Raw genomic sequence first — 14,158 nt, 5'->3', positions numbered from 1 at the left:
TTTAAGAGTTAAGGAAAACTGATGCTGGCGTACTGTTAAAGACTAAGACTGATGGTCGTTTAAGCGTAGAGCCTCTATTCCTCCACATCAAAAGGAGCCAGTTGAGGTGGTTCAAGCGTCTGGCCAGGGTGCCTCCTGTTCCCCTCCTACGTGAGGCGTTTCAGGCATGTTATACTGGGAAGAGACCCTACAGCGACCCAGGAAACGGTCAGGCTGGTTTGGGAATGTGTCAGTGTCTCCCCCTGGAAGAATTTAAGGCAGCCTGGACTTGGTTGCATGGATGGATCATTCAAAATAAAGCACTATAGCTCAGCTGAGTCTAGAGGACTCATTGCGCCAGCATCCTAATGGTACGATCTCGGTCAGGTTGCCCCAGTCATGGCATTTCCTCCAAACTTCTGGTGCTTTGTTATACAGTTAAGTGTGTTTGACAGAGGAGTGGTCATGTGGGATTAGTTGGAGGAAGGTATTTTGACTTCTTTACCAAAAATTGTGTTTTGAGACACAAGACTAAGTGACAAAAGGCAAATTAAAATGGCACAGTTTTGACTGAAGTTACAAGCTCTGTGGTATTCAGTCTTTTAATTCTTCACTCTGAAATTAGTCCCGTTTTTCTGGGAGCTGCCTTTCAGCACAGTTGATCAGAAAACCGCCGAGCAGCAGGGAAACCCCTTTGCCAAAAGATTAAATGTTCTAGACAACATTATGCAGATATCTGTGGGTTTTAAATGGCTTACGCTGCATTGCAAATGTTTCCTTATTTTGGACTTTTAAGGCCGGAATCATCGATTTTTAGGAAGAAAGAGTCATTCGTCAAAGAATTTTGCAGCAGTGGCTTTCACAGGTTACCACGAAAGGGTTTCTTGGTTCGGCACAGCTATATTACTCCTTCACAACACCATCAACACACTCTGAAACACATGCAGCAAGCAAACTATGGAGCTCCCTTACCTTTATCTGAAAAATTCAACTTGACAAAATTTGATAAAACATGGTTTTCACCACATAGATGTGATCATTTAATCCACAGCATTACTCAATATATTTCCAGTAGCTGAGACAACAGTGGGCGTTCAAACCTTTCCCAGCATAAATATGCGCTGCATGTGTTGGCCTGTTGAACAGAAACACAGTGCAGCTGCCACAGCAGGTGCAAAGTATAAAGTTCTCCCTGTGAAATTAATCATATTTCCAGTACAAGCCAGCTGACTGAGGGGTTAGGAATGGGAAACATTATTATTGTGGATGTGTGAGAGTTTGCTAAGAAACAGCACAGTTATATAAGGAACATGTGCAAACATTAAAGAACGTGTGACATGAAGAAAAGGTATCAAGTGAAAAAGAAATTGGACTCTTTAGCAACATTTTTTACATATAAGTGTGCATTTTTCTGTCATTGTCATTATAAATTTTAATATTGCCCCATTCTGAAGTAAAAACTGATACATTACCTTTTGCATAACAGTGTAAATATTGCCATCTTGCACTGCTTTAAATGTTCTTTATGTGTTCAACTGAGTTTAGATTGTGTTTGATGTTGTGCAGAATGCAGCATGAACGTCCACCATAAATGCCAAAAGAAAGTAGCTAACCTCTGCGGGGTCAACCAGAAACTGATGGCTGAAGCTCTGGCAGTCATCGAGAGCAAGCAGCAGGTGAGACAAACAAACCTTCGGTACATGAAGCTGTGCAGTCTTTTAGAAATGCCTTCAACCAATTCAATTGTTTCCTCATTTATATGCTGCTTTTAGTGACTTAAACACCTCTTAAAAGGGACCTGTTCTCCTCAGTTCCAGCTGAGTAACTTTACATGATTAAATAATCTGATTAAATAATCTGTGGGTGACCGTAGCTCAGGAGGTAGAGCAGGTCACCCTACTGATCGGAAGGTCGATGGTTCGATCCCTGGCTCCTCCTTTACCATTTACCAATCCCAATTTATCTGATACTGAGTTTTGGTGATGCACCTCAATTCATCCTTGATTAGAAGTTTTAACTTCTCCTCCTTTAAGCCAACTTTCTGATTGCTCCTTGCAAAGAGAAGACTTGAATAGCACGAGATATTCCATCTCTGTGACATCATGCACATCTAACAGGAAGACGTCATTATATGAAACTTTGTTTAATGAGAAGATCTAACATAAGACTGTGTAACACTAGATAACATAAGAAAAAGTAAAGCAAATAAGAGAACATAATATTGTCCCCTTTAATACTAGTAATTAAGGAATATTTTACTGTGGAAAACTTCATTTTGAAACTGGATCTACCTTTTGCTTTAAGGCGAGAAGTACCAGAGACAGTGACATTATTGGTCGGGAAGGTCCAGTAAGTGTTGCCCAGCCGGGAGTGGTGCGAGCACCATCCGGGCTAGTTATGGGTTTACCAGCCACAGCTACACCTGCAAGCAAAGGTATGCAACTTCTAAAATGTTCCTTTCCATTAGGCAGGGATACATACTGCATACTTTATGTCATTTGTGTTTCTCAACCTGCTTCTTGTAGCAGATTATCAGGGTGTTTCATGGGAGGGACCAGGAGATGTCAGCAGGTCGGTCAGCGAGGTGCTTCCAGAAGAGCCTCTGTACGCTGTCCCGAGGAAAGATCACCAGCCCAAATTTACCATCGACGACTTCACCCTGCACAAGATGCTCGGGAAAGGCAGCTTTGGCAAGGTAGCAGAGCGAAAAGTAAAGCACGGGGCAGAGCGTGCATGAAGATGTGGCATCTTTGTCATGTTACTTTATATATCAACATATTAACAAGAGCATTCAAAGAGCACAACTCCCCCGAAGGGCAAGGGCTGTAGTAAAACCTTTTATTACAACATGCAGATGTCTGATCTTTGACCTATGACCTTGGAGCATTACATACTAAAATGGTGTACTTAATTATCTTTACCCATATAATTGGAGCAGAATTTGCTGAAATCCTCTACAAGCGTGAGGTTTGAAGATATTTTGGTGCAGTGTATGAATTTGTGAACTTTATGGCGTTATTGTGACATCATAGGGCGTCGTATTAAAATGTAAAATTTGTTTTACTGCTCTCCACATGTTCTTTCATATGATATATTACTTGACATTGTTTAAAGTTTTCACTGACATTCACATTTGGTGTGATCTTGACCTTTTCATCAAAACTGAATATGCCCGAGCTGTTTTTGGTATCTACCATCACAAAAAAATTAAACATGATATCTTGAAAACTGTGGGTACTTAACTGCTAACAAACAGACAAACAAACAGAAGTGATTACATACTCCCTTCCCTTAAAAACTGCATGCAACAAAAACTAATTATTGCCCTACGTGGGGGGGGGGGCGTTTTCTGCAAATGTGTCAAAGCATCATATTTTAGTCATTCTTGCTAGCAGCTTCACACAGCACGGAGGGCTTAACACAGCACTCTGAGGCTTGTGGTCAAATGTGTTGTGCAGCCAGTTTTCCCCGGAAAACCACCTACTTCATGTTACTTCAAAGTCTTGCAACACATAGAGCTAGCTATGGTAAATGATTGGGCAACAGGCTACAACTCTATATGTCCAAACTAAACCCGTTTTTTTAAAGCTTTTTATTTGTCCTTCGTCTTCTCCAGGTGTTTCTAGCAGAGCTGAAAAGGAGCGGGGAGTTTTTTGCAGTAAAAGCTCTGAAGAAAGACGTGGTGCTGATGGACGATGATGTTGAGTGCACCATGGTAGAGAGGAGGGTTTTGTCTCTAGCCTGGGAAAATCCCTTCCTTACACATCTTTACTGCACCTTCCAAACTAAGGTGATGACCCATGTACACTTGCACAGTCATTGCATGCAAGTAGGTAGCCACTGAAAATAATTCTCTGGAAACAAATATAGCCCTGACCTCTGTGTTTTCGCATCCAGGAAAACCTGTTCTTCGTCATGGAGTATCTGAATGGAGGGGATCTTATGTTCCACATCCAAAACTGCCACAAGTTTGACTTGCACAGAGCCACGTGAGTCAAAAGACGCAGCTCTCACAGTGACACACGACTGTAGTTTTGCACTGTTTGGGTCTGGATGTAACCACCAGGTTTGAAAAGTGCCTTCACTGCAGATGTGCCTTTACCTGCATGATTAATCATTACCAGCATGGGGGCAAAGAAATATCCATATACCTCAGTAAACTATTTTCTAATTGAGTTTTTGGTTTCCATCACTAGTTTCACATCATATTTAATAGAAAAATGACACTCATTTAGGAAATTACAGTCCAACTTAGTGGAAAATAGACAAAGCAAGAGTTGATTGACCCCTGAATACACCCGACGCCACATTTGTAAGCATCCCAGAAGCTGCTACACAGAGTAGGCGATGGGGGCAGGAAGTCAGATATAAAAGCAGCATGGAGAATGTGGTCAATTTTCAAAATAAAATACCCAATGCAGACTAAATGTTCTGCTTCTGACATGCCTGTGGTGTGACTTGATGCAGGACTGAGACATGCGTCAGACAAACATCTGGTGTACTTCAGTGGTTAGAGTGCGTCTAACCACTGAAGTACAAGTAACCACTTGGGATTGAGAATTCGCTACCAAATGGCCGTGCATTGTCCTTGGTTTCTTGGTCTTGTTTTCTTGTTCGTCACATTTGGTTTTAATAGATCTAATCTCTATAAACATATTATCTGCAGTTATCTAAAGACTGCCAGTGGTTTTCATTTTTAGTGCAAATTCTACATTTTAGCATCCTTTAGTTACACGTGGGTAAATAGTCTGTGTAGAGAGCAAATAAAGGGGCTTACAGATATACAATCTGGAAGCCACCGGTTATTTTTTTTTTTAACCTATCTGCATTAGTAAAGCATGGCTATCAGTCCTGGAAAAATGACTACCCCAGAAGCTAAGGCCCCCCCAGGCTTCAAACTTACAGTTTCTTATGGGGATTTTTATGGTGCTCATGTTAATTTCTATATACAGTCGACATGTGATCCTTATTTCTGTGACATAATTGTCTTTTAAGTTTGTTGATTTTTTTGGTTTGTCTATTTCAGAATTTCAACTAGATTGACCTAGTTTGGCCTAAATCTGATCACTCCTGTGAATTTTATCCTCTCTTCTCACATACATCTGTGTCTCCTTACAGCTTCTATGCAGCTGAGATCATCTGTGGGCTCCAGTTTCTGCACTCTAAAGGAATTATTTACAGGTAGGCGCTAAGTGAGAGCCAGAAACAGGACTGAAATTCATGACATGTAATATATAGTCCAAGAGGAATCATTTTCTTGCACCTCTGCAGAGATCTGAAACTGGACAACGTGCTGCTGGACTCAGATGGTCATATAAAGATAGCAGACTTTGGCATGTGTAAGGAGAACATGCAGGATGACGTACGGACCTCCACCTTCTGCGGGACCCCAGACTACATCGCCCCAGAGGTGACATCTTTTGCATGCTGTAGTAATGTAAATGTTGTAATAAACTGGTATCCTTTTGAATAAAAGGATCAATCAACAACAGCTGCCCACCAAGTGATACGCATAAAGGTCTAAATTCTAGAGACGTCTTAAAGAGGGCTTTTGATGCTAGGTCTGCACATTTATATTTGGACTCTGTTAGAGTAGCTTTTCTTATACAGGCTATTGTGCAGCCAATGAGTGAAATAAGCCTCTAAGCTGCCCCTTTAAAATAACAAGTTAAACCACATTTTAAAATATTAAAGAGTAGAAAAAACTGTAAGCTGATAATCTAGGACAGAGGTGTCAAACATATGGCCCCAGGGACCAGAATCGGCCACGAAAAGATTAAATCCAGCTCACTAGACAGTTTCGGAAAATGTGAATGAGCACATGCATTTTGGACTTTTAACAGTATTTGCAAGTTTTACAGATTTTCCTGCTGATAAAGACTTCCCCCACGGCCATTCACACTTCTCCAGCATAACAAAGCAATAGATCAACAAAAAAAACATTTTTACCACAGTCTTATTATTATTATTATTATTATTATTATTACAGGATATTCTGGGCAGTGAGCTACTTTTTCTGCAGTTTTACACATTACTTAATTACAAATCAGTCCCAAAAAGTCGTGCTGACAGATACTGCAGCATTTCTCTGTCATATAGAAAAAACTGAGATATACTAAAATTACTCTTCTTTTTATATACAAAGATATCTAAGGCAATTAGTGTGTGGTTAGACTTATTTACACAGACAGAAAAGGGGAGTTTCCTTGGTCTAGCCCGCTTAAAGATCACAGTGGGCTGTATGTGACCAAGGACGTAAAATTAGTTTGACATCTAGAGCAATCTAAAACCCAAGATCTGACTGATAAGGACTTATTTTCAAACGTTATTGACCTCATTCTTTAAAACTCTGGCCATTTAAATGTGAACATCTGCCATTGTAACAGTACGTGCATGACAGAAAATAAGAAAAACCCACTTTAACTTGTTCATTTTACCAGTTTGTGTGATCTTTATGTATCAGATCCTGCTGGGTCAGAAGTACAACAGCTCTGTGGACTGGTGGTCATTCGGAGTGCTGCTGTACGAGATGCTGATCGGTCAGTCTCCGTTCCACGGCCGCGATGAAGAGGAGCTGTTTCAGTCCATACGGACAGACACCCCCATTTATCCCAACTGGCTCAGCAAAGCTGCAAAGGACATACTCATCAAGGTCAGACAAGTGCTTCAGTGGCCAGTTTAAATAAGATCAAGCAGGAAGAAAAGAAAGCAAGGATCTGGTCTTTAAATTGATGAAACTGATTCTTACTGTTTCCTGTATGTTCATTAAATGCATACATATAGCTCTCGGGGCCCTATGGTTAAACCTCTGTGCGTTTGTGCCTCAGCTGTTTGTGAGGGAACCTGAGGAGCGGCTGGGAACCAAAGGAAACATCAGACAGCACAGTTTCTTCAGCAGCACAGACTGGAACGCCTTAGAGCAACGGCAGGTGCCGGCACCCTTCACACCAACTATAGTAAGTACAACAGGGAACCACTTACTCAACATATCCACTAATTTTCTCAGTTAAAAACTGGTAGCTAGTAAAAGCTGTTTGGCTGATACGGCCGATGGGTGAAAGTAAATATCATCTAGAAAGCTGTCGACACAGTAATTGACTATAGTGGCTATTTTCAAATTTCAGACTGCTGTACGTGTTTGCAGACTGGAGTCTGCATCGAGAGCCTTACTGTCCTTACTTTAAGTTTGTTCGCAGCCCATTTGGGGACCACGGCCCAGCCTTTGAAAATCACTGTACTGCAGTATTTACTTGTTAATCTACTCGCTGGTGTATGAAATATTGCATGTAATTAAATATTTGCCCTTCATCCTCGCAGACCTCACCCAGCGACTGCAGTAATTTCGACAAAGAGTTTATCAACGAGAAGCCCAGACTATCGTGTGCCGACCGCACGCTTATCAACAGCGTAGACCAGACGATGTTCAGAAACTTCTCCTTCGTTAATCCTGGCATGGTTCGGATCGCAGCACGCTGACCACCGGACAAAAAATGGCTACAATCTACAAACACGCTGCTCAGTCACAACCAGCAGTGACTGTAACTGGAACCTACTGTAGAACCTGAATGTGGCAAAACTCACATACATGATGATGCTAACCACTAAAGGGGTATAAACCGATACAACCAAACTGTGACCGGATCTTTAACTTTCACACAAATACCTTTAAAATGTACCTGTAGTCAACTTTGATACTTTAGAGTTTAGTTGACTAAAGGCATACATTTTCTTACAGTGTTATTCTGACAGCATGCAGTTGGTTTGGTTTTATTCTGTCATAAAACTATTCACACATTGCACACTTGTGCAAATATGTGCAAATATTCAAAAAAAAAAAAAAAGAATGAAAGAAAGAGAGAAAGTGTGCATCTTCCATGTCTCGAGGCATGTACTGTGAAGCTAGATTTGGGACTTAGCGAGGTAACTTCAGGCTTAAGTCTAGTTTATATGGAGTCAGGAAGCCAGTTCTCATCTTACCAAAGCCAGATGATACAAACCTAACCTGCTCCAGAGCATGTTACATTTGGGACTCATCACTTCCTGAAAAAAAGCACCACTATTTCTGGAAGAGCCCTCATACTAATTATTTTTACTCATATTTCTTGTCTTTCCACGACGAGCATCAATAAGAAAATCAGATCTTGAGGAACAATTTCATTCCTGCTTTTTTCTGCAAGCAATAGCGCACTAAATCCCTGTACTTACCGGCAGCTAAAGCTCGCTGAGGGAAAAATATGTAATCTCCAACCAACTGGGGAGGGGCTGCTTTGTGAATTTGGTTGCAAAGGTATTGGATCAGAAATCTCCCTCTCGGATGAAGTTCTTTGTTCATCCGTAGTTTGCACTGAAGATGCTAACTTGTCTGCAAATGCTCAATGAGTGACATTGCACCTTAAACGTGTAACTTTTACTTTGAAGCAGAACTGTTTATATCACCCTTTTCAGAGAGTTTGTAGGCAAGTTGGTGTCCTTTATGCTAACTGGCCACAGTAACCACAGTAATTACAAGGTTTTTAATGCAACACCCTGTACCTCATTGCAACCACTTTCACTTAACAGCCAGCAACTTCCAGCAAACCATCGCCAACTGGTCAGGGAATACATTTTTACCGAGTGACCTGTGGTTGCCATGGGTGATGCTGACTGACCTCTAAGCCTGCCCGACTGAGGCCTAATTAATTCAGTCCTTTGGCCAGTAAACTGGGTTTATTAACCTTCAAGTGATTGTAAAGTCCAGCCGGATATTTATGTGCCATTGAGATTTTTCTAAAATCTAAAAAATGTGTCCTACCGTGAATCATCTTCTCCTACAATTTTTCATATTTGTTTTTTTTTCCCCAACCTGAAATGGTAAGGATGAAAGTTGTATGGAAATATGTTTTGTTTAAAAAAACAAAACAAAAACATTATAGGCTTAATTTTATTGTAATTTTCAACTTTTAATTACTGCACGGTGATGTTTTGCCAACAGACCTAGAACAGCAAGATTAACGTCTTTTTGCACACAAATTATTTCATAATTAATTACATTGGAACATTTTAATACATCTATTGTTGGTAACGGAAACAGGGTAAATAGTTATAATCACAAGTAGAGCCTTTAACTCTCCAGACTTTTCTAACCGTATATTTTATTCTTCCTTAATAAATGGAAGAATAAAAAAAATGAATAAATGGAGTTTTGCTGCTGGTATAATGATCTTTTCAACTTTTTCAAAGTGGTAGATCTGTCCACATGTGTCATTGGTCATATGCTGTCCTGTGAAGATGCTAATAGCTACCTTGGGAAACCCTGAGTGGGCTTATCCAGTTTATAATTACCTTCGATTGCAGTGTTATTGTAAATGAAGATACGGTAAGCTGAAGTTATTCGGTAGTACAGGCCTCCTACTTAATGGGCTGTGTGTTTAAATAGAAAATGTGCTTGTAGTGATTTTATGGTGCCTCAGAATAGTTTAATGAAGTTAACGTCTTCAAGTAAAGTAAACTGAGAAAGTCGATTTAACCAAATGGAAACTTAGTTTTCTTGTCCTGTTCCTTTTTATTTTTTATTTTATTGCCTGTTTTTTTTTTTCTTATGTAAATAAATTATATAATCCATCTGATATGCTGTGTTGTTACTTGGTTGTAGATCTGTTAATGCAGCGGTCCCCAACCCCCGGGCCTCGGGTCCGTGAGTCGTTTGGTACCGGGCCGCGAGAGTTGAGGCTCAGGTGTGAAATGTATGGTTTTCAGGGTTTTTATCGGTTTTCAGCGTTATTTTGTTATCGTTTTTATCGTTAACTCGGTTTTCCTTGGTCTTTTCACATGTGTTATGAATAAATCTTTTTTTTCGGTACCGGTACTAGTTTTATTTTGTTGTATTTATCCGCGACACCTTAAAGGCCGGTCCGTGAAAATATTGTCGGGCATGAACCGGTCCGTCGCGCAAAAAAGGTTGGGGACTGCTGTGTTAATGTACTGAGTTTTAATAACTGGGTTATTGTTTACATGTGTTTTCCTGTTGTATCTCAGGAGTTTTGTTTTAATGATGAGCTACTCCCTGCATACTGTAGTTTTGATGTTCTCCTCATTGTGAATTCTGTTCATTAAAGTGTGCACATTGTGGGCTTTTTTTTTTTTTTTTAATGTGTTTGTTTCGGTGAGGGACAACATGAAAACTGCTCGGTCGTGTAGTGTTACATCAGAATGACAGAGACCAGAGGTGGAGGTGTTAACAAAAATAGCCATCTCAGTTTTTCCACTTAATTTGAAACTTTATCATATTTTCCACTGTTACAGACATTTACTCAACTGATGGCTGAATTATTTTAGCACTCAGTCCTAAATATAGACTACCTAAGAAAGAATGTCAGAGGCACTTTTTTTTTCCATTAAGGTGCTACGGATGGCCCAGATGTAGGACTGACAGCCAAACAAATAATCGAAAACAAACCTTTAATTAAGTGTAGTAGTCCGAGTGAAACAAGATCCAAACTTCAGAATATGTTACTAAACAGACAAGGAACAGACAGACACTGACAAAAACTGAAGGAAAACTAAAGCTTTAAATACACATGAGGAGATAGAAAACACCAGGGAAACAAGACACAGCTGAAACTAATTAGGACAAGACAAGGAAGCAAAACTAAATGCAAGGCACAAAAGACAACTAACTATTAAAATAAAGCAGGAAATGAAGAACAACCACACTGAAACAAGTATTCACGACGCATACATGAACTGAACAGAAGGGGAAAAGACAGACTAATAACGCCACAAATGTAGAACATGACAAGTACTAAAGCCTCATAATGCTCAGGAATGAATGAAAACCAAAAATCCAAATCATAAACAACACAAAGAAGGAAATACAAAACAAGGATTAAATCTGGGAACCGTGACATAATGTTAACATGTTGAGAAAAGTGATAGTACTAATATTTATTATCACACTGTTTACCTGCAAAAACAGGAAAATATCCTTCACATTAAAACAAACTTAGAAGTAGGATTCCACCAATGCATCACCAGTCAAGCCCAAAGTTTGACATGACTTTCAAACTTATAGCTTTACTTTCCAATTTTAAACTTTATTCCCAAAATTTTGGCTTTACCCTCAAAAAAAGTATTTTAATTTTTCTTCAAAATTTCCACTTTAGACTTTATCACTTTGTCATGGTCCTGGGCCGGTGACCCAGCGTTTTGTGTTTCATTTTAGTAACATCTTCTGTTTTATGCCGATTCTTATTTTGTATTAGTTCTTAGTGTTTTAGTGTTCTCCCTTCTGTGCTTTGTTTGTGTCTCTGAGTTTGTTTGTAAAACTGTGAGTTTCCTGTTTTACTTTGAAGGTCTGTGTCTCGTCGTGTTTAATTAGGTTCAGCTGTGTTCCCCTCTGGTGTGTGATTCCCTCATTACCTTGTGTGTATTTATAGTGTGTGCCTGCCTGTGCTCCTCGTCGGTTCGTCTGTGTTATTCTGTGTAACTTGGTGACAGTCCGTTTCTCTGGTCTTCATTCTCTACTCCTCATCCTCTGTGTTACCTCCATATGTTTTTCCCTGCGTTTTATTCTGTGAGTTATGGTTTCGGGTTTTGTTTGTTACTAGCTTTCCCAGTTTAGTTTATGTCTAGCTTGTTCCTCATTTCCTGTTTGCCACTTGCCACACTGTAAATAAATTTCACTTGCATTACCGCCGCTGTCTGCAACTTGGGTCCTCCTTCAAACTGCTGCCCGAGCCTGAAATTTTTAATACCGACGCCTAACATTCCAGGTTCCTCAATTTTTAAAAATATTTAAAATAAAATGAAAATGACAAGGGGAAAAAAAACATTCGGATATTTTGTTAAACTCAATATTCTCAAAATGTAAAATGATTTTTTTCCTGCTATATACAATACTCCTTCAAACATACCAGCGTACTGCTGCTTTAACAATTATGGATTTGAGATCCCTGATACCAATCTTGGTTTGAATATATTGACAAATAATCTGAATATGCATGAGTAACACAACATTTGGGAGGGACAGGGTTAAGATTTACACTGACCTTGCAAAAAGATTGGGTTGTTGTTTACTTGGCAACATGAAGGAGCTCTGTCTGCTCAGGGAGGATGACACTATTCTACATGGGATACAAGCAATATTTGGACTGGGGTCAGGTCGCCCTCTGCTGGAAAACCAATCACATTAGGGATGTTCCTGAAAAAGAAATTCCCACGTGATTACATAAAGAAGAAAATAGAAGAAATCATACTAATCAATTTATTCAGAATAAGAAAATAGAAGAGTTGTTGTTGTTGTTTGTGTGTAAGAACCAATTAAAAGTGTTTATCACATTTTTCAGTAAGTCACTGATTACTGAAAGAAAAACTAATCATAAGAGCAAAGAAAGACATTTTGATGCTAGTAGTTTAGCTATGGATATGGGTCAGTTATTGGTTTTGTTTTACTGTATTTAGCTGTATTTTTTCTCTGATTTTTGAGAATATGAGTTTGAGTTGGGGGTTAGTTTTATGGGTTTTGCTTGTTTCCTTGTAAGTGATCATACATACCTGTCAAAAGTGTCACTATTTATTGCTCGTGATGCATGTTCATATGCAAGTCAGCCTAAATAACACGGATAATTTTGTAGGTCAGAATACCACAAAACCCCATGTCTTACTCAGTTTGCTTGTTTAGAACTTACCATTAAACGGTGGTTGTTTTTGAGGGCTGCTGCCAAATATCTTAGGTCTGACGTGTCAAACTTATTTTAGTTTGTTTTTACGCACTGCGTCAGAGTTTAAAACAAAACAAAACAGCTCTACAAAGATAAAACTGTCACAAAGAGAAATGAATATTTTTGCTTTGCATTATTTATGATTAAAACAACTTCTCAAGACCTGGAAAAACATGTATTTATTAATGCTAAAGCTTTTTGGCATCCAGTTTTGGCCCCATGTCACATGTTTAACATCTGTGTCTTACATCTTTGGCAAACAGTTAACAGGTTGCTAAGGATGGCAGCACATGAAAAACATATCTACGAGTCCCAAGCAGCCACACGAACCACTTCTTTAAAAAGATAATGTATTTATTATTATTTATTCATTTGACAACAAATGTGTCTTACTGCTTCCCCAGTTAGACTGACGTCTTGACTGCTCATGTAAGAGGTTGTTATCAGGCTGGAGCCAATCATCTACAACAATTTTTTCACACCAGTCATAGCCAGATATTTGCATGTGACAGAGACAGAAATTCTTTTCTGACACACACCAATATAGATGACATGATTACCTCCAATCATTGTCCTGAATCACATTTTATTTTAAAATAACCTTTCATTTTAGCGCAAAAGTCTAATATATATCTAATATATGTTCCAATATCTGTGATAAAATAGCTATATATTTACAGACACTTTTTTTTAAATTAAACTTTCAAATATTCCATTCTGATCCTTTTTTATTTGATGGAAGATTCACTGATAAAAGTTTAAAGGTTTAAAAATTTAATATTTTTCTAAGTTGCTCATTAAATCTTTGAGAACATAAAAACCTGTCTGTTGTCCCCATCAACCAAACAATATCAGGTGCTCTGTAGCACCTGTGACCTAAATAAACTTCCTTTACAAAAAAATAGTACAGTATAATAAGTAGTACTGGGGTTTTTACTGTGTAGAGAAACTGTTGGTGGGCCCCAAAGAGGTTTTAACCAGAGCTGAATACCTTGTTCAAACAAGGTAACACAGATTCACTGTAAAGCTGTGACACCACGGGTGCAGTGGGTAGATGATGGTCCTTGTGTTGGCACAAGCAGCTGCACGCAATGCAACCGATGCTAATCTTGTAGTTGTTGTGCTGAGATCCATGCTCGCTCACTCACTCACACACATAGTGTAAAATTACAAATGTTTTTTTTTTAAAAAAGTGCAACCAAATCAATTATACATGCAGGTTTGACAGTCAAAATCTATTTGTTTCATATTTCACCTGCAAGTACACACGAGACTGTTCTTCTGCTAAACCTTTTTTTCAGCAGGTAGCCACCTGGAAAGTTGAGCCAAAATTCACGGGGAAAAAAAAATCCCATTGTCATTCCAGGGACTTCAGTTAGTGGTGCTGTGTCAAGGCTGCTGGTGTGGCTCACTTGAGCTCTTAACATATTGTGTTCTGACCTGAGACAGACCTGTGACTCACCTTATTATTTTTGAGGGTG

At 39.1% G+C, this 14,158-nt stretch overlaps 1 protein-coding gene across 2 annotated transcripts in view; it reads left to right on the top strand.

The window, feature by feature from the left end:
• The window catches only part of prkcq (protein kinase C, theta), a 35,441-nt gene extending 25,353 nt beyond the window's left edge, over nucleotides 1-10,088 (top strand). Inside the window, exons 9-18 of one of the 2 annotated variants that reach the window (XM_084910160.1) lie at nucleotides 1,546-1,655; nucleotides 2,284-2,413; nucleotides 2,508-2,674; nucleotides 3,596-3,769; nucleotides 3,877-3,968; nucleotides 5,098-5,160; nucleotides 5,251-5,389; nucleotides 6,443-6,631; nucleotides 6,807-6,935; nucleotides 7,297-10,088. In XM_084910160.1, coding sequence (XP_084766286.1) covers nucleotides 1,546-1,655; nucleotides 2,284-2,413; nucleotides 2,508-2,674; nucleotides 3,596-3,769; nucleotides 3,877-3,968; nucleotides 5,098-5,160; nucleotides 5,251-5,389; nucleotides 6,443-6,631; nucleotides 6,807-6,935; nucleotides 7,297-7,455 — 1,352 coding nt within the window. In that variant the 3' untranslated portion in view covers nucleotides 7,456-10,088. Of the gene's footprint in view, nucleotides 1-1,545; nucleotides 1,656-2,283; nucleotides 2,414-2,504; nucleotides 2,675-3,595; nucleotides 3,770-3,876; nucleotides 3,969-5,097; nucleotides 5,161-5,250; nucleotides 5,390-6,442; nucleotides 6,632-6,806; nucleotides 6,936-7,296 lie in introns of both variants that reach the window. The other variant, XM_084910159.1, reaches the window with a different exon arrangement.
• The last annotated feature ends 4,070 nt before the right edge of the window (nucleotides 10,089-14,158 follow it).

This window comes from Perissodus microlepis, chromosome 17 (assembly GCF_051167445.1).
Source record: "Perissodus microlepis isolate ML-2025 ecotype Zambia chromosome 17, ASM5116744v1, whole genome shotgun sequence".
Taxonomy (NCBI): domain Eukaryota; kingdom Metazoa; phylum Chordata; class Actinopteri; order Cichliformes; family Cichlidae; genus Perissodus; species Perissodus microlepis.
This window is presented reverse-complemented; position numbering and strand designations above follow the sequence as displayed.